General features: G+C 35.1%; 4 protein-coding genes and 2 long non-coding RNA genes across 10 annotated transcripts; 4 read left to right on the top strand and 2 right to left on the bottom strand.

Annotated features, from left to right (window-relative positions):
- Positions 1–39: 39 nt before the first annotated feature.
- On the top strand, positions 40–2,352 carry LOC105834445. The gene is made up of 6 exons (XM_036292427.1): positions 40–317; positions 395–545; positions 731–979; positions 1,266–1,508; positions 1,649–1,813; positions 2,109–2,352. The coding sequence occupies exons 1-6, from the start codon at positions 263–265 to the stop codon at positions 2,251–2,253; spliced, it is 1,008 nt and encodes a 335-aa protein (XP_036148320.1). The 5' UTR covers positions 40–262; the 3' UTR covers positions 2,254–2,352.
- On the bottom strand, positions 1,822–3,813 carry LOC105834447. Of its 4 annotated transcripts, none has more exons than XR_001138885.3 (3): positions 3,468–3,813; positions 2,929–3,103; positions 1,822–2,842 (listed from the first exon to the last, which is right to left on the bottom strand). It is a non-coding gene; the product is annotated as an uncharacterized LOC105834447 (long non-coding RNA). The 4 variants fall into 4 exon arrangements; XR_004964724.1 differs by having other exon boundaries at positions 1,822–2,570; positions 2,646–2,842; positions 2,929–3,812; XR_004964723.1 differs by having other exon boundaries at positions 1,822–2,558; positions 2,646–2,842; positions 2,929–3,811.
- Positions 3,814–3,879: 66 nt separating this feature from the next.
- On the top strand, positions 3,880–7,669 carry LOC118647450. Its single transcript, XM_036292424.1, has 2 exons — positions 3,880–7,436; positions 7,561–7,669. The coding sequence occupies exon 1, from the start codon at positions 3,967–3,969 to the stop codon at positions 6,217–6,219; it is 2,253 nt and encodes a 750-aa protein (XP_036148317.1). The 5' UTR covers positions 3,880–3,966; the 3' UTR covers positions 6,220–7,436; positions 7,561–7,669.
- A 1,420-nt stretch (positions 7,670–9,089) lies between these two features.
- LOC114254616 lies at positions 9,090–10,084 on the top strand. The gene is made up of 2 exons (XR_003625936.2): positions 9,090–9,633; positions 9,758–10,084. It is a non-coding gene; the product is annotated as an uncharacterized LOC114254616 (long non-coding RNA).
- A 2,526-nt stretch (positions 10,085–12,610) lies between these two features.
- On the bottom strand, positions 12,611–15,395 carry LOC118647291. 2 transcript variants are annotated; one of them, XM_036291892.1, is made up of 7 exons: positions 15,259–15,395; positions 14,755–15,134; positions 14,415–14,497; positions 14,077–14,151; positions 13,465–13,635; positions 13,062–13,136; positions 12,611–12,937 (listed from the first exon to the last, which is right to left on the bottom strand). In XM_036291892.1, the coding sequence occupies exons 3-7, from the start codon at positions 14,433–14,435 to the stop codon at positions 12,932–12,934; spliced, it is 348 nt and encodes a 115-aa protein (XP_036147785.1). In that variant the 5' UTR covers positions 14,436–14,497; positions 14,755–15,134; positions 15,259–15,395; the 3' UTR covers positions 12,611–12,931. The 2 variants fall into 2 exon arrangements, with proteins under 2 accessions (XP_036147785.1, XP_036147784.1); XM_036291891.1 differs by having other exon boundaries at positions 14,767–15,134.
- A 3,351-nt stretch (positions 15,396–18,746) lies between these two features.
- Positions 18,747–21,763, top strand: LOC105834450 (glucoside xylosyltransferase 1). Its single transcript, XM_012676938.3, has 2 exons — positions 18,747–19,342; positions 19,433–21,763. Exons 1-2 carry the CDS (start codon positions 18,896–18,898, stop codon positions 20,084–20,086), a joined length of 1,101 nt encoding a protein of 366 aa, XP_012532392.1. The 5' UTR covers positions 18,747–18,895; the 3' UTR covers positions 20,087–21,763.
- Positions 21,764–21,882: the final 119 nt, after the last annotated feature.

The following is a 21,882-nucleotide window of genomic DNA, read 5'->3' as shown; positions in this document are numbered from 1 at the left end:
ATTTTTATCGAAGTTATCGCGCGCGAATGTTGGGCTTTGATGCAAATTTATGCGTGTTGATGCATCGACTTGAACTTGTTTAAATAACGAAGTAATACTTTTATATGGAAAGTGACACGAGCGATGCTTGCCTGTTTAAAATGGACGTTTAGGGACAAAGATATAGCTGACAAATTCCTGCGGCATTAAATTAAACGAATTTCTGTAAAATTTAATCCTTACATATTTATATTACGCCACAATCCAATAAATTTATAATAGAATGGCGTATACGGAATGCAAGAAGTACGTCACGTGTCCCATGTGCAAAGGCGCAGGTAGGAAAATTAGTGAATTGTGAAATCCTTTAACGATGTATTTATTTCGTGATAAAAAATATCTTGAAACAAAAAAGGTAAGTCAGCCACATGCGCGGCGACGGAAACAATTTCCTTATCTATTCAGCATGAGAATGCAAATTCATCACAAATTGCAAAAACGCAATTTGTCGATACGGCGTATTCCGCGGCTTCGGGAGATCTATGTTTTCCCACGTTATCCGACAGGTACATCGTGCACATTTAACTTAACTCATTTTGTTAAAATTTCATGTATGAGACGAAATATTAAGTGATTCAGCATTTAGTGACTAAATTAGCAAATCACAAATAAAATGTATTTAAATATGTAAATTATAAGTATACATTGAGTACATTGCTCATACTAAAACATTTGTAAAACTTTTATATAGCAAATCTCCGAAAGATATTAATCCTGCGACCAATTACGGAGACTATGCGTCTACGCTGGAAAGCGATTGTGTTGGAACATCGGAGGAATTCGCGAATCCGCAAGAAACATTGAAACACGCTATGCAAAGCTTAAAGCAAGATCAATGGCAGAGCAGTGTATCGGCCCTAATAAAGCTAATGCATATTTCAAGGATTCAACCGGAATTGCTAGACTCCAACATGCCTCGTGTATACCGAACGTTATGCAGGTCATTTGACCAGCTCCGCTATATCTTTGTCATCTTTGATGAAAATTTTACTCGGAATTTTTATACAAATCGGAACATTCATAGAAAATACTGAAATTGTTATTCTTTTCTTAGAATTTTTCATATTATGTAAATTTTAAAATATTTTAAGATTTTTTAGCCTATAATTTTTTAAAAATACTTTATACTTTTTCATATACTATTACGGAAATATTTAAAAAATTCTGAGAAAAAGTTTCATCAAAGGTATGTTTGCTTGTTGCAATGAAGCATCGTTGTGTTGCAGTTTATTGCGGAACACGAGGCCGCACGTCGTTAAAACTGCCTGCCAGGTAGCGACGGAGTTGTATAAGACAGTCCAGTGTACGCAAAGACCCGAATTTGACGAACTTGCATCCACGCTGCTTTTGAAGAGCACGCATACGAACAAGGGAATCCGAAATGACGCTCAATGTGCCTTGGATTCTATGATGTCGCATTTGTCTCCTGCAATCTGTATTCGGATATTAACCAGCGAACACGGTGCTAGGTGACAGAATAGGACTTTACATCATTGTCAACTTCTCTGAATAATTACATTAATTATTATAGAATATTATGCGATTAATTGATTTTTTGTCATTTATATATCATAATCTTATATAATTTTGAAACTATCTTTCTATTTAGCCACAAGAATCCATTGATCAGAGCAACCGTAAGTCGATTGCTCTATAATATTATTAACATTATTGGAGTGGAATGTTTGTTGTTAAATCCAAATCTCAAAGATACACGCCGTAAGATATTCACGATGTGTGCTAAATTTCTTCTTGATGGTAACAACGAAACAAGGTATACACTTTTGATCTGCATCAAGAATATATAATTAAGAATAATGTCACTTACACAACTTTTTCCTGTGATTTTTTAGAAATTATTTACATGTTTTTTTAAAGATTTAGAAGTATTATAAGTTATACAAATCTAAAATTTCGGATTTTATTACGCACATATTAAAACATCGTTAAAATTTTATTTAAAATTTAAGACTAAGAATTTTTACAAGAATTTCACAATGTATTTCATAAGAATTTTTACTTTAATAATAGAGGGAACGTTATAATGAATATTAATATTTTAACTGCAGGAATGATGCAAAAAAAGCATTAAAAGCAATGATGAACCATCCAGATTTTGATACTCTATTTTATCAGGATGTAGATTGGAAAATCACTAATAGCATAGAAAAACAATTAGTGTCTTTGAAATACAGTCAAAATCATAGCGTGTAACATTATGTGTTATCGTTATGTGTCGAAAATGTAATGACGATAATAATTGTCTGTTTTTAAAATATCCTATTAATAAATACGTTGGTATCTGCAATATTACACTAATTGCCTTAAATACTATTAACATAATACAAAAATATATTTCTAAAAATATGTATAAAACCATATTGAAATGCGTTTCATCACCCTGTACTCGTGTAGGTTTGCTGTTAATAATGATCTTTTTGATGACAAAACTCATCTCCTTGAAATGATCCTTTTCTTGATGTTCTTACCATAAAGTGTCATTGTAAATCTTATGTACTCTATTAATCAAACTTATTTGTAAACATAAATTAAAAATTTAATTATTATACATATAAGTATAAATTAAGATACAATAGCTGCATTACTTTTATATGTACCAAATAATTAGTTTTTGTACTGCTAATGTCCATTTCCTGGTAGAATCGATAATCAGCAACCAGTAGTAATGGGCATCTTGTTTTCGTCGGTGTATACTCGTAAGTCTCTGTTTGCCGCTTCAGTCTGCTATTGCTGTTGTCCATTTCTATATTATCCTCTTTAGAATTATCATTCAGAGTATAATCTGCAGTGATAAATATCATTACTACAATGTGTTGAAAATAATATAGAGAGCACAAAAAGTATTTATAATTATTTTGTGGCATTTACATTTGTGATAGAACCATATTTAAGTCTTCCTTGACATAACCACAAATCTTTGGAATTCCTTGTGTATAACCCTCTCTGTCTTGATAGTGTTCCTAGCTGAGTTTAACGTCAGAAGATTTATAAATGATCATTATTTGATTATCTAACTGAGGAAGATACCTTTTAGCCAGGATGGCTAAAATACAAATTAACATTTTGATTATAATAAACCTGTATCAAATATAACAAAAAAAATGTGATAGTATAAAAATTAGGTGAACAATTATTTAAAGAGTGCAGCTTACGTGCAAAACTTCCTTTTTCTAAATTACTGAAATCATATCTAGATTATTTTCGATACGTAATTTAATCGTGAAAAAAATGTTTATTTTAAATTGTTAATAATTTTGAAATTCGAGACCTCTTAATAGGCATGAGAATTTTTCCTTAGCTTTTAAACGAAATTTACTATCAGATTTTTTCATTCTGATTGCGAATCAGCTTATGGAGTGTTAATTAAAAAAATGATAATTGAATAAACTGAGACATATTTAACTTACAAACACTCTGGAGAATAACAAAAGCGGAGTAGATAAATAGAATTTCGCTTTTCCATTGTTAATGAAAAGAATTAGTTATAATATGCAGATGGGAAAGCGCAACTTTTCTTTGTTTTTTTTCTACGTTCAAGATCGTATTGTTGATGATAATACGTGCGACGTCGTATCACAATTTTGTAAGTGCTTTGAATACAATTCATCAAAAGAACGATTTATGGCATAATTACAATGGGCAGGAAGCGCAAATCTGATTTGTGTCAGACCATCTAAGCATCATTCCTCTATATCACTTCTTTACATTGTCATGATGACAGGATGCACGAATAACCAAGAGGTTATATCACGCCGTTATAACCACTCCTTTTGATCATTCAATGCGCTGAAAACGCTTTAGCAAAGACTCGAACCCGACTTAGCAGAGATTCAAACCTACTAAGGTTTAAGTCTTCGCTAACTAGGTTTGAATCTCTGCTAAGTTGGGTTTGAGTCTTCGCTAACTATGGTACAGCAGGAGGCTGCAGAAAGAAAGATAGCAAACAAAAATCCGTTCGACTATAACAAACCAACAGTGGTCAGAGTGGAAAGGCTTTTGGATAAATATAAATATGAAAATAGGAAAATAAAACCACGCAGTGGTAACAGGAAAAATAGGGGAGAAGAAAGTAGCTCAGAATTGAATCCAAATGATGTAACCATTATATCGGACAGCGAAGAAGAATCAGAAAGAAGCCAGAAGACGCAGGAAACCGTTGATGAGAGACTAAGTGGAATAAAAACATTAAATCTACAACAAAGAGCGGAAATACAAGAAAAAATGCTAATGGTAGATCACATGGGCATAAATGAAATAACGGAAGAAATTTTCCACTCACTCACAAATATCGAAGACATAAGGAGCGGATCTATAAAAATAAAAGGGCAGGAGGGCAAATTAAAGGTCAATACACATCTGATAAGAGGATATGTAGAGAAAATGGCTACAAAACTGCTAGAGCAAGGAAACGAAGGCTATTACCAAAGGAAATGTATTAAACTAGAAAAGGAACTGGCCGAACAAAAAACCAGAATTGAAAAATTGGAAAAAATGATATATCAAAACAGCAAGGCTGAACAAGTTAATATAAACACACCAAGTAATATTAATAAAAGAAGAAACTCCCAAAGAAATTACCCCACAACAGACGAAGAGGGTTACGCAACTGATAGAGGAGGAAAAAACAAAAATACTACACATAACAGAGGCACGGCTGGTATCCAAACAGGAAAGAACAGCGAAACAATGAATGCAGGAAAGCTGGCAATACAGAGATATAAGGAAGAATGGAGGGACACCCGACAACCCTCTTCCTCAGAAATCTGGTCACAACAGCGAATAAGAACGAGAACTGAAAGAAATACGGAAAGAGAAGTATTTAAAAAGCCTACACAAAGGAAGATAATACAAAATAGAGTTAATGTACAAAATATTCATAACAACGTATACAAAAACGAAACAGATAGGCAAGCAACAAATAACGCAAATAGGATACAAACAAGCGGGAAACAGCACCAAATAAAAAGAAGAGCACCTAAGTCAGCGGCTGTCACACTAAACTGCGACGACAATTATAGATCTTTTGCGGATGTCTTAAAAAAAGCAAGAGAAAATATTAAGCTAGAAGACATAGGCATAACAAACACGAAAATTAGAAAAATAGCATCCGGGGGAATCGCTATTGAGATACCTGGAGAAGACATGGGAGAAAAAGCGGATATTCTAGCAAAAAAATTAAAAGAAGTATTAGAAAAAGACGGAGTAAAAGTATCACGCCCTGTTAGGAGAGCAGAACTTAAAATATATAATTTCGACGAATCAGTCGAACCATTTGATATAATACTAGAACTAGCTAGAATAAGCAAAGGGTCTGTAACGGAGTTCAAAACAGGCCCAATCAGGACAATGAGAAACGGACTTTGCGCAATATGGGTCAAATGTCCCCTAGAACGTGCATTAAGGATCTCGGATGAAGGCAGGGTAAGAGTAGGATGGGCGTACGCGGGGGTCGAGTTATTAAAGCGTCGACCACTGCAATGCTTCAAATGCTTTGCACTGGGGCACACAAGGCAATTATGCCCATCTAAAGAGGAAAAGAAAGGCTGCTGTTTTAATTGTGGAGGGGATGATCACCAAATTCAATTATGCAGAAACAGACCTCACTGTCCCCCATGTGCAGAGAGAGGTATGGAAAGTGACCACAGAGCGGGAACGGAGAGATGTCGACCATGGGCACCAAGAAGAGCGCCTGCCAGGTTGAACAAAAGAAATCGTTCACCAGAAACACCAGGTTTAGATCAGACGAGAGAAGAAATTATAGGCCAAATGTCGTCCTCACTAAACATCCCCATGCAGGAACTGGAACGAGCATATATTACTGAACCAAGGGAGGACGAACAGCAAGGGGACAATATAGTAATGGAAACTAACGAAGAAAACATGGAGGTAATGGAAATAATAGAAACAATGATAATTGAAAGTGGGGCAAACTCAACAGAGAATATAGAACATGAAGCGGAAATTAGAGCATCACCAGACAGAGAGGAACAGGAAACGGAAAAACCTACAACACCTTCTCAATACACGGAATTCCAAAAGAGGATCACGGGTGACGGGCAAATACCACTCATGCAGGAGGAATATGGAAGGAAAGAAAAAACATCAAATAATACAAAGGGGGAACAGGAGGAGTGCCCCACAAACGAAGAAAAACTATAACATATAATGTATAGTTTACTGCAAATAAATGCAAATCATTCAAAATACGCGCAAGATTTAGCCTATCAATTTGCCAGGAAAAATAAAATAGGCCTAATAGTATATGCTGAACCTCACAGCGTAAAGCAAAGTCAGATCAATTGTGCATCGAAGGATAAAAAACCTTTGGTGTTAATAACGTCAGATGGACTGACAAAACAGAAACCTTGCGTGGTAATGGATAAAGGAGAGGGATTCGTTGTCGTAAAATGGGGAAAGGTCGTTGTTATAGGGGCATATTTCTCCCCAAGCAAAAACAGAAGACAATTTGAAGACTATTTGGAATCCCTAACCAGACAGGTCAATAAATATAAAAACCATCCGTTAATGATCGTAGGAGACCTCAATGCAAGATCTAAGCAATGGGATATAAAAGAAAACGCGAGAGGAAACTTGGTGCAGGAGTGGCTATCCAGCTTGGATTTAATCACTCTAAATGAAAATAGAGAATACACCTGCATCCATCCGAGAGGTAAATCGGCGGTGGACGTGACAATAATAAATAACAGTGTTTTAAATATGAAACCTAAATGGACAGTTGACAACAAGACGGATTCACTATCGGACCATTTATACATAATTATAGAACTGGAAAATAAAAATGACAAAAATTCCAGTGTGGTAAAGGTAAAATCAGAAAAAGCGAACAGGTTAGCATTCCCCAAATGGAGTATATCATCATTAAACAATGATAATCTGAATACAGCAACAATAGTTAATACGTGGACGAGGCCTGAAGAAAGCCAAACAGCGGTACAATTAACCAAAACAATAAATAGAACGTTAAGAGATATCTCAAACTTCTGTATGAGTAAATCAACAAGGCCAAGAACCAGACCAGTTTATTGGTGGAACGACGAAATAGCCGAACTCAGAAGCAAATGCAACAAAGGTTACACGACATTTTCCAGAAAACTAGATGAGAAAATGTTGGTACTAACCAAATTCTCTAGGTAATACCCCGTTTCAATTTCTGCAGGTTAGTAACACTGTTAAAGTAGTAAAGCCAAGGTTTGCAGAGTCGGTTTTGACGTATGCGCGCGTACGTGTCAAATAATAAATATTATATAAATGATTTATTATGACATTTAATTTAATAAATGAATAAAAATTACACAAATAAGTAAAAATATAAATTACACAAATAATTAAAAATATAGTGCATAGAGATGAACAAGGTGAACAAATGTTTAATATATTTATATATGAGAGAACAAATTATTATATTTATAATATATTAATGTATTATATTATATTGTATTTATATTATATTATATTATATTATATTATATTAATTTTCAGTTTCTTTAATGTGCCTTTATAAACACCATATATGATTGATGAATTCTCGTTCTTTGCCTTGGAATCATTCAGATTTCAATGAAATAAAATTAATAGAAGCATAAAGAAGGAAGATGGAAAGAAATAAGGAGGAATAGACAAATATATATCAGATAAGTAGCTAATATCTTTATAGAATAAAAAATTGTGTATCCTATGTGCTTTTTGTAATCGTAGAGGAACTATCTGATTTCTTTCTTGAATTAATTTTTTGTTTCAGCTTCCCAGTCAATCATTTGTTTGTAAAATGTTGACAGCTGGAGAACAATCCCCTGCAGAGTGAAACTACCAAATTCTAAGCCTACTACGTTCTCGAGTGTACCAAAAGTGTAAGCAAAAAGGTTCAAATCACATTGTAGCATTAAGTAAATTTATCATCAACAGTACAGCAACAGATTGATACAACAAATTAAGAGTAGGCTTGTCGAAATTGTTTGTACGAAGCATATGTGCTGTTTGTACCAGCAATGTACTCACATTGTTTACACTAGAGATACTGTTGCGTTTATTGTTAATATGTCATCAACCCTTTCGACAAACCTGCTCATTGTTTATTGTCACTTTGTCTGCTGATCGATGTATACCTTTTATCTTTCAGCAAACAGAAAATGTGTTATCCACATTGGTCTTTGCAAGAAGGGGGTTCGGAGTAGCAATGGAATGCTTGTCAAGGATTATTTTGTAAGTAAATTTACACTATTTGAAGTAAAATAAATGATTGTAAATGGAAAACTCATTTAAGACCATAATAAATAAAGAATTAAGTTACAAGTCTAGGAACAATAATTAAAAAAAGAATAGTAGTAGTATTAAAATGTTTATTTACTCATAAATGATTTCCCTACTAATTTGGATAATTTATATAACATTAATAAAAGATCCAAATCTTCGTTATTTTCAATTTCACTTCAGATTTCTAATATTTTATTTTCGTTTTCTTTTAGACTATTTCGTTTTGTTCGTGCCCAAAATTGTGGATGTCTCGTGAAGCTTCGAATACGTTTTTGGTGCTCAGAAAGGTAAACTGTAAATAATATTGCATTTTAAAAATAAATAATTTTTTTCTTTTACATAGATAAATGTTTAACTGGGAAAGAAGTTAATAAGTTAAAGTTCATTTATTTTAAAAATAACTATATTAGTTGAAGTTAAAAATTATATCGTTTAAAATTAACTAAGTTAAGTTAAAAGTTATTGACTTTTTAACCTTATTGTTAACTTTTAACCTTTTAACTATAATTACTATCCAATCCTGATAATAAATTATTACAACCGTAACATTTTATAAATGTAAATGTAAAATACATTGTGGCATTGAAATAAAATAAAATTGAATAAAAAAATGAAAACATAAAGTTTTGCTTGAGATGAAGAGGTGAATGAGGTGAAAAAGTATGGTATTGTATGTATGTATGTACGAGTAGATTATCATTATGTGTAATTAAACAATTTTTTTTCAGCGTTTTGATGTCTTGATGAATATTACTCATTGTTGTGGCATCTTTCTTCGCAATGGAATCATCATCAACCGAGGAATAAAATCTGTACAAGATGAAAGAATCATCAGCAACCTGGAGGAACGAAACCTGTGCAAGATAAAAGAGAAGCAAAAAGAAGGAAGATGGAAAGAAGTAAATGGAGAATAGATAAATATATATCAGATAAGTAGATAATATTCTCATACAATCCTGGAAAAAAATGTTTCATATAAGAACATATATGAAACATTTTTTCCCAGGATAAAAGATTATGTATCCTATGTACGTGTTCTTTGTAAATTCTTTGTAAATAATTAAAAGAGGAATAGGGAGTGTGTTAAAATGTTTATGAGAAATAACTTATAAATTTTTATCTTCCTACTAATTCTGATAATTTGTGTAAAATTAAAAGAAGGTCTAAGTTTTCATTATTTTTTATCTCATTCCAAATTCTTAATATATTGTCCTCCCTTTCTTTCAGGATATTTCGGCTCGTTCGTGCCCAAAAATTCGGATGCCTCTCGAAACTTCGTATACGCTTCTGGTGCTCAGAAAGGTAAACTATAAATAATATTGAATTTTAAGAATAAAATAGTAAAAATAGTGTTGAAAAAGATATTTGCAAAGTGGAGCGTTCACAATATACCTAAAAATTCTACAATAGTCGTGTTTTTTTTTAGATTTGACCAAAGTTCTCGGTTGTGTCTTTCGGAGACATTGTTAGTCCTGTGTACTTGTTCGTACACACAGAAGGAATCGGGCTTAAAGCCGTTTATCCATGTCTCTTCATAATATTGAAAGAACGACTGTAAATATGTACAATTTTCGAATATAATTGTCCTTATCAATTCGAAGGCTTCTTTTATTAATGTACGAGGTAAAAATGCCAAGGATATCAACAGCTTTGTTGCACCCCAACCCAATTCATTTTTGTCACCTTTTAGTATCCCACGTTTGTCAGCATTATGTACTAGCGCCTGTAATGAGAAATAAAAACGATTAAAATCAACATGCATTTTATGCTAATAAAGTGTATTGTTATTTGTTATTACCTGACTATAATGGAAAAAGCAGCCAACTATTTTTGCGTTGGGGAAGACTATGCGTAAGGCTTTGCGTTCCGCTTTTTCGAAATCTGACATTGCTATGTCTGGTGTTATGTTTAAAATATTCGTGACCTTCTTTAACACGTCAACGTAATTTTCTGCAGTGCGTCCTTCCATAATTGCATAGACAATTGGAAATGTCTGAAAAATTTAAAAGCATTTATATTTAATAATATATTTACATGGAATATAGAATGCTCTTGTGATTTAAGCTAACTAATTACTTGAAAATAAATTATTAAACCAATTGTTTTACTTACTCTATCATCGTGTCTAATGACAATTGTCCACAATTGACAGTTGGTATTCTTTAACTGGGGCACAGTGGCAAACGTGCCATCAACAAAAATGGTTAATTTTTTATTAATTTTATTTATTATTAAATCCGACAAAGTTTTGTCAATAAAAATAACTGCTTTTGTAGCATTATTTACAACGACAAACTCTACAATAAATGAATCTTTTTCATCTATTTTCAGAAATTGCTTCCAATCGTCCTTTTCCAAGCAACTACTTAATTCACTGAGATTTCGTGGAATCTGTCCAATATTTTTCTTTTTATGACGTTCTATGGATTTTTCCACGTTTGCAATGTTCGTCAAATCTAGTAAATGATCGTATCTAGAAATCAATATACAAATTACGAATTATAAATACAGCAGCTAGTCTTTTTCACAATTAACAATTATATAATTATTTTTTATCTTATCGTTTCTAACTCACTTTGAGATAATCCTATGTTTTATTTCTCTCGGTGTTTCAAAAGATTGTGATGCTTTTATTTCTTTTTTAATCTCATTTAAATGAAATGGTTTCTCGTGCCCCTCGTGTCCTTTAGTTAATATATATTGACCATTTACAATTTTTAATCGTGCTAAGCACTGCACATCTTTTTTTTTGCGAAAACTACATTCGTAATACCTACAAATAAAATTATTTACAATTAATTAAATACACCAAATATAATTCAATGTTCTTCTATGCTGATTGTGTAAATGAGTAAAAAAATATTCCCTGCATAAAACGTCGGATTCTTCTACTAATTATTGTTATCAGATTCAAAGACCATACAAGATTTCATGGTTCTATAATTTTCAATATTGCACTGAAAAGTATTGGCCCACGATTCAATTTGAGATTTTTGCAAAGCAGAATTTACGATAAAATGTCGTGAATGCGAAACACTATATATTTTTTAATAAGATATTTTATGCAGGATTATCAATATAATTTTTATAGAGCTATAATGTCAAAAATCGAATAAAAATATCAATTATTTCTCATTCATATGTAACTAAAGCTCAAAAGAAGTATGATAGTATATACGAATAGAAATTTATTAAATTACAAAAGCTGCTCTTTCAATTTTTCTACGTTATAATCTCTTAATTAATTTATTCATTCTATTTATGATTTCTGCTCACATTGTATCTGCGTAGGATTTATCAAAGTGAAAATGATATCCATCATATTCCACTTTTGCCTCTTGAATTCTTGCAAAACTGTTTCTTTTTGCCATATCAATAAATGCACGCACTGACTGGACACAATATAATAAATATTGCCACAGGTTAGATTGTAAATTAACAATTGGGAAAAACAAAAGCATAGCGCAAATATTTGAATACACCGCCAAATTTAAAATTTGATACGATACAGACATTTTTTCGCAATGCATCACAAGTATTTATTTGTATTTTGTGCATTTGTACATAGATACAATTATAAAAAATCAATAAAAAACGTGGAAAAATCCATAGAACGTCATAAAAAGAAAAATATTGGACAGATTCCACGAAATCTCAGTGAATTAAGTAGTTGCTTGGAAAAGGACGATTGGAAGCAATTTCTGAAAATAGATGAAAAAGATTCATTTATTGTAGAGTTTGTCGTTGTAAATAATGCTACAAAAGCAGTTATTTTTATTGACAAAACTTTGTCGGATTTAATAATAAATAAAATTAATAAAAAATTAACCATTTTTGTTGATGGCACGTTTGCCACTGTGCCCCAGTTAAAGAATACCAACTGTCAATTGTGGACAATTGTCATTAGACACGATGATAGAGTAAGTAAAACAATTGGTTTAATAATTTATTTTCAAGTAATTAGTTAGCTTAAATCACAAGAGCATTCTATATTCCATGTAAATATATTATTAAATATAAATGCTTTTAAATTTTTCAGACATTTCCAATTGTCTATGCAATTATGGAAGGACGCACTGCAGAAAATTACGTTGACGTGTTAAAGAAGGTCACGAATATTTTAAACATAACACCAGACATAGCAATGTCAGATTTCGAAAAAGCGGAACGCAAAGCCTTACGCATAGTCTTCCCCAACGCAAAAATAGTTGGCTGCTTTTTCCATTATAGTCAGGTAATAACAAATAACAATACACTTTATTAGCATAAAATGCATGTTGATTTTAATCGTTTTTATTTCTCATTACAGGCGCTAGTACATAATGCTGACAAACGTGGGATACTAAAAGGTGACAAAAATGAATTGGGTTGGGGTGCAACAAAGCTGTTGATATCCTTGGCATTTTTACCTCGTACATTAATAAAAGAAGCCTTCGAATTGATAAGGACAATTATATTCGAAAATTGTACATATTTACAGTCGTTCTTTCAATATTATGAAGAGACATGGATAAACGGCTTTAAGCCCGATTCCTTCTGTGTGTACGAACAAGTACACAGGACTAACAATGTCTCCGAAAGACACAACCGAGAACTTTGGTCAAATCTAAAAAAAAACACGACTATTGTAGAATTTTTAGGTATATTGTGAACGCTCCACTTTGCAAATATCTTTTTCAACACTATTTTTACTATTTTATTCTTAAAATTCAATATTATTTATAGTTTACCTTTCTGAGCACCAGAAGCGTATACGAAGTTTCGAGAGGCATCCGAATTTTTGGGCACGAACGAGCCGAAATATCCTGAAAGAAAGGGAGGACAATATATTAAGAATTTGGAATGAGATAAAAAATAATGAAAACTTAGACCTTCTTTTAATTTTACACAAATTATCAGAATTAGTAGGAAGATAAAAATTTATAAGTTATTTCTCATAAACATTTTAACACACTCCCTATTCCTCTTTTAATTATTTACAAAGAATTTACAAAGAACACGTACATAGGATACATAATCTTTTATCCTGGGAAAAAATGTTTCATATATGTTCTTATATGAAACATTTTTTTCCAGGATTGTATGAGAATATTATCTACTTATCTGATATATATTTATCTATTCTCCATTTACTTCTTTCCATCTTCCTTCTTTTTGCTTCTCTTTTATCTTGCACAGGTTTCGTTCCTCCAGGTTGCTGATGATTCTTTCATCTTGTACAGATTTTATTCCTCGGTTGATGATGATTCCATTGCGAAGAAAGATGCCACAACAATGAGTAATATTCATCAAGACATCAAAACGCTGAAAAAAAATTGTTTAATTACACATAATGATAATCTACTCGTACATACATACATACAATACCATACTTTTTCACCTCATTCACCTCTTCATCTCAAGCAAAACTTTATGTTTTCATTTTTTTATTCAATTTTATTTTATTTCAATGCCACAATGTATTTTACATTTACATTTATAAAATGTTACGGTTGTAATAATTTATTATCAGGATTGGATAGTAATTATAGTTAAAAGGTTAAAAGTTAACAATAAGGTTAAAAAGTCAATAACTTTTAACTTAACTTAGTTAATTTTAAACGATATAATTTTTAACTTCAACTAATATAGTTATTTTTAAAATAAATGAACTTTAACTTATTAACTTCTTTCCCAGTTAAACATTTATCTATGTAAAAGAAAAAAATTATTTATTTTTAAAATGCAATATTATTTACAGTTTACCTTTCTGAGCACCAAAAACGTATTCGAAGCTTCACGAGACATCCACAATTTTGGGCACGAACAAAACGAAATAGTCTAAAAGAAAACGAAAATAAAATATTAGAAATCTGAAGTGAAATTGAAAATAACGAAGATTTGGATCTTTTATTAATGTTATATAAATTATCCAAATTAGTAGGGAAATCATTTATGAGTAAATAAACATTTTAATACTACTACTATTCTTTTTTTAATTATTGTTCCTAGACTTGTAACTTAATTCTTTATTTATTATGGTCTTAAATGAGTTTTCCATTTACAATCATTTATTTTACTTCAAATAGTGTAAATTTACTTACAAAATAATCCTTGACAAGCATTCCATTGCTACTCCGAACCCCCTTCTTGCAAAGACCAATGTGGATAACACATTTTCTGTTTGCTGAAAGATAAAAGGTATACATCGATCAGCAGACAAAGTGACAATAAACAATGAGCAGGTTTGTCGAAAGGGTTGATGACATATTAACAATAAACGCAACAGTATCTCTAGTGTAAACAATGTGAGTACATTGCTGGTACAAACAGCACATATGCTTCGTACAAACAATTTCGACAAGCCTACTCTTAATTTGTTGTATCAATCTGTTGCTGTACTGTTGATGATAAATTTACTTAATGCTACAATGTGATTTGAACCTTTTTGCTTACACTTTTGGTACACTCGAGAACGTAGTAGGCTTAGAATTTGGTAGTTTCACTCTGCAGGGGATTGTTCTCCAGCTGTCAACATTTTACAAACAAATGATTGACTGGGAAGCTGAAACAAAAAATTAATTCAAGAAAGAAATCAGATAGTTCCTCTACGATTACAAAAAGCACATAGGATACACAATTTTTTATTCTATAAAGATATTAGCTACTTATCTGATATATATTTGTCTATTCCTCCTTATTTCTTTCCATCTTCCTTCTTTATGCTTCTATTAATTTTATTTCATTGAAATCTGAATGATTCCAAGGCAAAGAACGAGAATTCATCAATCATATATGGTGTTTATAAAGGCACATTAAAGAAACTGAAAATTAATATAATATAATATAATATAATATAATATAAATACAATATAATATAATACATTAATATATTATAAATATAATAATTTGTTCTCTCATATATAAATATATTAAACATTTGTTCACCTTGTTCATCTCTATGCACTATATTTTTAATTATTTGTGTAATTTATATTTTTACTTATTTGTGTAATTTTTATTCATTTATTAAATTAAATGTCATAATAAATCATTTATATAATATTTATTATTTGACACGTACGCGCGCATACGTCAAAACCGACTCTGCAAACCTTGGCTTTACTACTTTAACAGTGTTACTAACCTGCAGAAATTGAAACGGGGTATTACCTAGAGAATTTGGTTAGTACCAACATTTTCTCATCTAGTTTTCTGGAAAATGTCGTGTAACCGCAACAAACTCTGGAGAAAATCCACTAGAGCTAGAGGCAAAAAAGACCCTGAAACACAACGGAGACTAGATGAAGCTTTAAAAAACATGCGGAAATGTTTGAGGAAAACAATCAAACAAGCTAAGATCAAAGCATGGCAAGAACTAATGGATACTCTGGGAGCGGACCCCTGGGGTAGACCATTTAAAATAGTGCTAAATAAACTGAGAAAAATAGATTTCCCTATCACACAAAGTATGGACAAAGAGCTATTGGAGAGAACCCTAAAGCACCTATTTCCAATACAGGATGAAACCACAACACCAAACATAGTATGTAACTGGCAAGAAAATTTTGAGGTAACACAACAGGAAATAGTAGAACTATTCAAAAAGATCAGTAACAAAAAGGCACCGGGACCAGACGGCATACGAGGCTTTATCCTGAAAAGAACTAGTAATTCGATGCTTCCCTATTGGACGCAATGCTTCACGAAATGCTTAAAAGAGGGATATTTCCCTTTAGAATGGAAGGTGGCCCATCTTGTCCTCCTTAAGAAACCGGGAAAACCGGAGGGAATACCAGGCTCGTACAGGCCAATTTGCTTATTGGATGAAGCCGGAAAGCTACTTGAGAGAGTCATAAGCCAACGAATTATAAAATTTCTTGAAGCCAACAATCGTATCTCTGATAACCAATTCGGATTTAGAAAAAACAAATCTACAATAGACGCCATCATCAAGGTCAAACAAATAGTGGAGAAATACACTAGGAAAGACCAAATTGTATTAATGATCAGTCTGGACATATCTAATGCCTTCAATTCACTGCCTTGGAAGGTTATAAACAGGGCTGCCGAGGAAAAGGGTATTCCTAATTACCTGAGAAAGATTCTACATAGCTACCTGAGGGACAGATATCTGGTTTATCTCGACCATAGAGGAGAATATGTATTTAGAAGAGTCACATGCGGGGTACCACAGGGATCTGCTCTGGGACCCACCCTCTGGAATCTAGCCTATGATACGGTACTAAATACCGTAATGCCGTTGGATATGGACGTTATAGGCTTTGCAGACGACACCCTATTGGTTGCCACAGGAAAAAACGTGAAACATGTAGTGACAAGAGTGGAAATTGCTCTGGGCATACTCTTCTCTACAATAAGAAAATTAGGGCTGAACATAGCCACAGAAAAGACAGATGTAATGATATTCGGTAAAGGTACAAGTCATCTACCCGGAACAAATATTAACATAGAGGGAACACCTCTAACTATCAAGAGATCAATAAAATACCTAGGATTGATTATTGACAACAAGTGGACTTTTAACCAACACATTCGAGCGGTTATACCAAAGGCGGAAAATACAGCGCTATCATTATGCAGGCTAATGCCCAACCTGAGGGGACCAGGAGAGAGATGCAGACGATTATATGTCGAAGTCGCCCACTCGGTCCTGACATATGGAGCACCTCTGTGGGCGGACAAAGTAGAAAAGTATAGGGACATAAGATTAAGTCTTCGCAGGTTTCAGAGACGACTAGCACTAAGAGTGATAAAGGCATACAGAACCGTCTCTTTCGAGGCCTCGATGCTGTTGGCAAAAATGGTTCCTATCGACATAATAGCCAAAAAGCATCAGGCTGTTTTCTTTAGAATAAAGGAGGTATCCGAAAGCGGCGGGCATCCAACTATTAGAGATAAAAAAATTATACGAGCGCAGGAATGGGAAACCGCGCTAGAGGCGTGGAAGCTAAGAATAGGGAATTGCGAGCCTGGTACAGCAGGCAAAAGAACGCGCGAAGCAATACTGCCGGTCTTCGACGATTGGTACAACTGTAAACTAGGAACGACATATAGACTGTCGCAGATAGCGACCAATCACGGCTGCTTCAACGAATTCTTATACAAAATTAAAAAAGTGGACACTCCGGTGTGTGCACACTGTGGACTCAGAAATGATGACGCACAGCACACACTGGAGTCGTGCGAAATATGGGAAGAACACAGAATAAAGCTGAGACAGGCAGTTGGCCAGAACTTAAAATGGAAAGAATTATTTGCAATAGTAATAACGGATAGCATGAAATGGAATGCTCTACTAGAATTCGCGGAATCGGTCATGAAAATAAAGGAAGAGGCAGAGAGAGACAGACAAAGGGAGGAAAGAATGAGATCCTCATAGTTTCTCGGTGATTGGTCGCTGTCTGCAACGGCCATCTAAACAGTGATGTAATAGTAATAAATAGTTCTATACAAAACAGCGCAGGGGGGTACCGCAATATACCCGGGGCCTGGCGAACCTCCGCTCCCGAGCCAAATAGGAAAACGCGCATACAGCAAAACAATAGGTAAATCCCGTATAGATGCGCGACTGCGCTACGGGTCGCGGGCCCGTCTGGGGGCGGGGCCGCCGTTCGGGGCCGGCCGGCTTCGCTATGGCTGGCTGGTTCCGGGCGGCGGGCTCGGCTGCGGCGGGGCCCGGGGCCTGGGGTGTGAGCGCGGCCTAAATTAAATTAAGTAGCGAGGGCAAACCCTCAAGGGACGCGGGGTCGTCCCCTGATGAAATAGCCATAAGCTGTGCCGGGGGACGGGTCCACATGCGTCGGTTATGGCTAAGCCGTAGGGAGTGGTTTTTTAGTGGGTAGGCCATGTGGGCAGTATCGTAAGCGATGTGCCCGCATGGAATCCCACACTACCCGGGTGTACGGGCACCCGGGTGTCTTCGGCCTCCTGACGGTAGCAACCACTAGGTTGCTCCGCCAGGATGGCCCGTACGAAGATTTTTCCACTTCCTCGCAATCAAAAAAAAAAAAAAAAAAAAAAAAAAAAAAAAAAAAAAAAAAAAAAAAAAAAAAAAAAGTCTTCGCTAACTAGGTTTGAATCTCTGCTAAGTCGGGTTTGATTTTCGCTAAAGCGTTATTTGATGGCCGGACAAAACGTTTTATTATCTAGAAAATTGTGTACAAAATTAAATTGTTAAATTTATTAATGCTGTAATCATTGTATGCTTTCAAGGAGAAATGGGCTACTAAATGAGCTTCGAGTTTTCGCGTCAGCTTCACTTAATAGTGAATAAATAATAAGTGTTTACAGTTTACGGCTCTTGGCGTTCGGAGGTTATATCAGAGGTAAAATGTAAATATGGCGCTCGCCATTAGTTGAGACGCGAGGACGCGATATCGACGACGCGACACCAGGGACCACCAGGGAGTCCAGGGACCCGCCGTGAACTCCACGACGTCGCGGATCATCAACGTCGGCTTCGAGAAGGGTCCAAAATGCCGTCAGGTCACTGCCGATGTCGCGCATCGTCCACGTTGCCGTTCCGTTTGGTTTGAGGTGAACGAGATTTCGACGAGGCGCGATGAAGTCTGTATACAAGTTGTTCCTGCTGTGCCTTATCTTCGCCGCGTTGATAATATTGCTCAATGTGACCACTAACAAGCTGTACGACCAGCCGGCCGCAAGCAGGGAGCGTCTGGCGCTCTTGAAGAAATCGTCTCCGGGTGGTGGTACGTCTACGGCGACGTCCGAGGTGACGATATGCGTGGTGGTGTGTGGAGACAGGTTGCACGAGGCCCTGACTATGCTCAAGTCGGCGTTGGTCTTCACCAGCAGGCCGCTGCAGTTCGTAATACTGGCAGAGCAGAATCTAATACCGGCCTTCAGCGAGAAGCTGTCGGAGTGGCGGCTGATATCCAATAAGACCTTTGACTTTCTGCTGCGGCCTATCACTTTCCCGGACGGCAGTGACGTGGCCATGTGGAAGAAGCTGTTCAAGCCCTGCGCGGCGCAACGACTGTTTCTACCGGTAAGTGGATTTAATTTGCCAATTTAATTCAAGTCAGGAATGTTTTTTCACAAGAGCATACAGTTAGACTTACAGAGATTTACGTTTCAGACTGTGTTGAACGACACAGACGCGGTGCTTTACGTGGACACCGACACCCTGTTCCTGGCACCACCAGAGAGGATCTGGGACGAGTTTAGAAAGATGAATTCGAGCCAGCTGGCGGCGCTCAGCCCAGAACATGAGGATCCTAACACTGGCTGGTACAATCGATTCGCCAAGCATCCGTATTACGGCAAGCTGGGCGTCAACTCGGGCGTGATGTTGATGAATCTGACGAGGATGCGGGAGTTCCGGTGGACGGATTACGTGATCCCCATTCACCGGGAGTACAAGCTGAAGATCACCTGGGGAGACCAGGACATCATCAACATAATATTTCACTATCACCCGGGGCGACTGTACGTGTACTCATGCCGGTACAACTACCGGCCGGACCACTGCATGTACATGTCGGTGTGCGCGGAGGCAGAGCGGGAAGGTGCCCTTGTACTGCACGGTTCCCGTGGCACGTTTCACTCACAGAAGCAACCGCCATTTAAGGCCGTCTATCGTGCGATGCAGGAGTACCAGCTGAACGCTGACCCGTACGACGAGCTGCTCGTGCCGATGAGGAATTATCTGGCGATGGAGGACAAGTCCAACTGCGGCCGCGTCTCGAAGGTGTTCATCATCCAGCCAGAGCTGCATCTGGCTGCCCATTAACTTCTGAAGCTTCTTCGCTCGTTCGTATCGAAATTATACTTGCGTGTATTCGTGCGCGTGAGCGTTTTGTCTTCTTATATTCTTTTATAAAAATTTTTAGATTTGTTTCGTTAATCGATATATAGATGTTGTACGGACACGTTGAAGCAATAAGACGAATATAGGGTATAAGCATTCGTACGTATTCGCGAAGTCACTTTCGGCTGTAAACGTAATATTGTCTGCGCTCTTCCAATTACGGAATTCTGAAGCAAATTAGCGACGTTTTTCTATTAGAAATTTTTTTTGATAAATTTTAATTTTATAATTTAGAAAAAATGTTAATATGTAAATAAATGTTTTGTAATATGAAATTATTTAATATAAAATCGCCCTCTGCCGTTTTTCATTTTTGTGCATATTTTAATTGTGTAAAAAATTTTGAAATTCTATAAAATTAAATCACAAATATTTTCTAGTAAAGAAATATTGGTAGTTTGCTTCAGAATTCTTTTAAGACAGAGATTTTTGATCCTAAAAAATACTTAACTATATAAATATATATATATGTCTTAACACATTATGGACTGGTATAGACTTAAAGAAAGTAACGTTAAAGCATAAGAGGAGCTGATCATGACACATGCTTATATATATATATATATATAAGCATTTTGCCTAATCATATAAGCATTTTTACAAGACCATGTACTGTTATTACACGATATGTAAAAAGAAACACAACGTGTGTGAATTGCACGCCGTTAACAATGTATTCGATTATTCACGTGTTCACGAGGGAACTACGAATTTGCGTGGCCCGTCCACAATGTGTTAAGTCCAGAAGAGTCCTAGACTCGAGATTCGCGAGCGTAATATTGTGCGCAAATTAACGAAAGAGAAAGAGAGAGATTATAAACGTGTTAATTCCAAGCGATTCCATATAGACTGAACTTTTTCTATAGTGCATTTGAGTTTTTTTGTTAACAAGTGCGCTATGTTGTTACTGTTTGTACTGAGGTGGCGATGCGGGGTATACATATATGTTGTTATGCATTTTTACCTGATAATCTTTCGACAATACTCGAGAAGTGCTGAACGATCGGCGCTTATCTTCGGAATACTCGGCCCTCGGGCAGGATATCATCTGTCATTGTATTAAATACATTAGATACTAGAGCCATTTGATGTGCAAGTTGAGAGAAAAAAATGTCAGTATATTGTTAAGAATAACGATTCTTGCTTCCATTGTTTATATGGGCCCTACGTGTGTGCAATCTGTCGGAGATAAGCACTGATCGCACGACGCGGGACTACTTTGAAAGTGACTCACGCCCAGTTTCGAAAATCTCTCTAAAATCACGAATCTGCTTCTCTGACTGTAACGAAAGATATAATATTGGGCTGTATTATATTTTCAAAATAAGCGTGTCTCGTATTTTAACGGGACAGTTAAATTGGTAGGTATAATGAGTATATGAATTGTAGTATTATATGCATATAATGAATTACAAATTCCGACGAGAGTGTTCATTCGATTTTTACAATTTTTCTCACGAATTTTTTGTACGGTTTTGTACGGTTTTTGTATGACACGCATTTTGCATCGTTCAACGACCTGGCGACACGATGCCATTTGTGATACTTTTTCCATAGGTATTATACAATACAAGCTTAAATAAAAGATCTGTCTAAATACATGAAATGAATACGTTCATTTAATACATGTAATTCACTCACAATGAAAACGTACTTTGTACACTGCCACACTGCGTCATAATAAGCATACCAGGAAATTTGTGAACTGTCTTTTCGTT

Source organism: Monomorium pharaonis, chromosome 9 (assembly GCF_013373865.1).
Source record: "Monomorium pharaonis isolate MP-MQ-018 chromosome 9, ASM1337386v2, whole genome shotgun sequence".
NCBI lineage: Eukaryota > Metazoa > Arthropoda > Insecta > Hymenoptera > Formicidae > Monomorium > Monomorium pharaonis.
The sequence above is the reverse complement of the archived record's forward strand: the minus strand, read 5'-3'. Positions and strand labels throughout refer to the sequence as shown.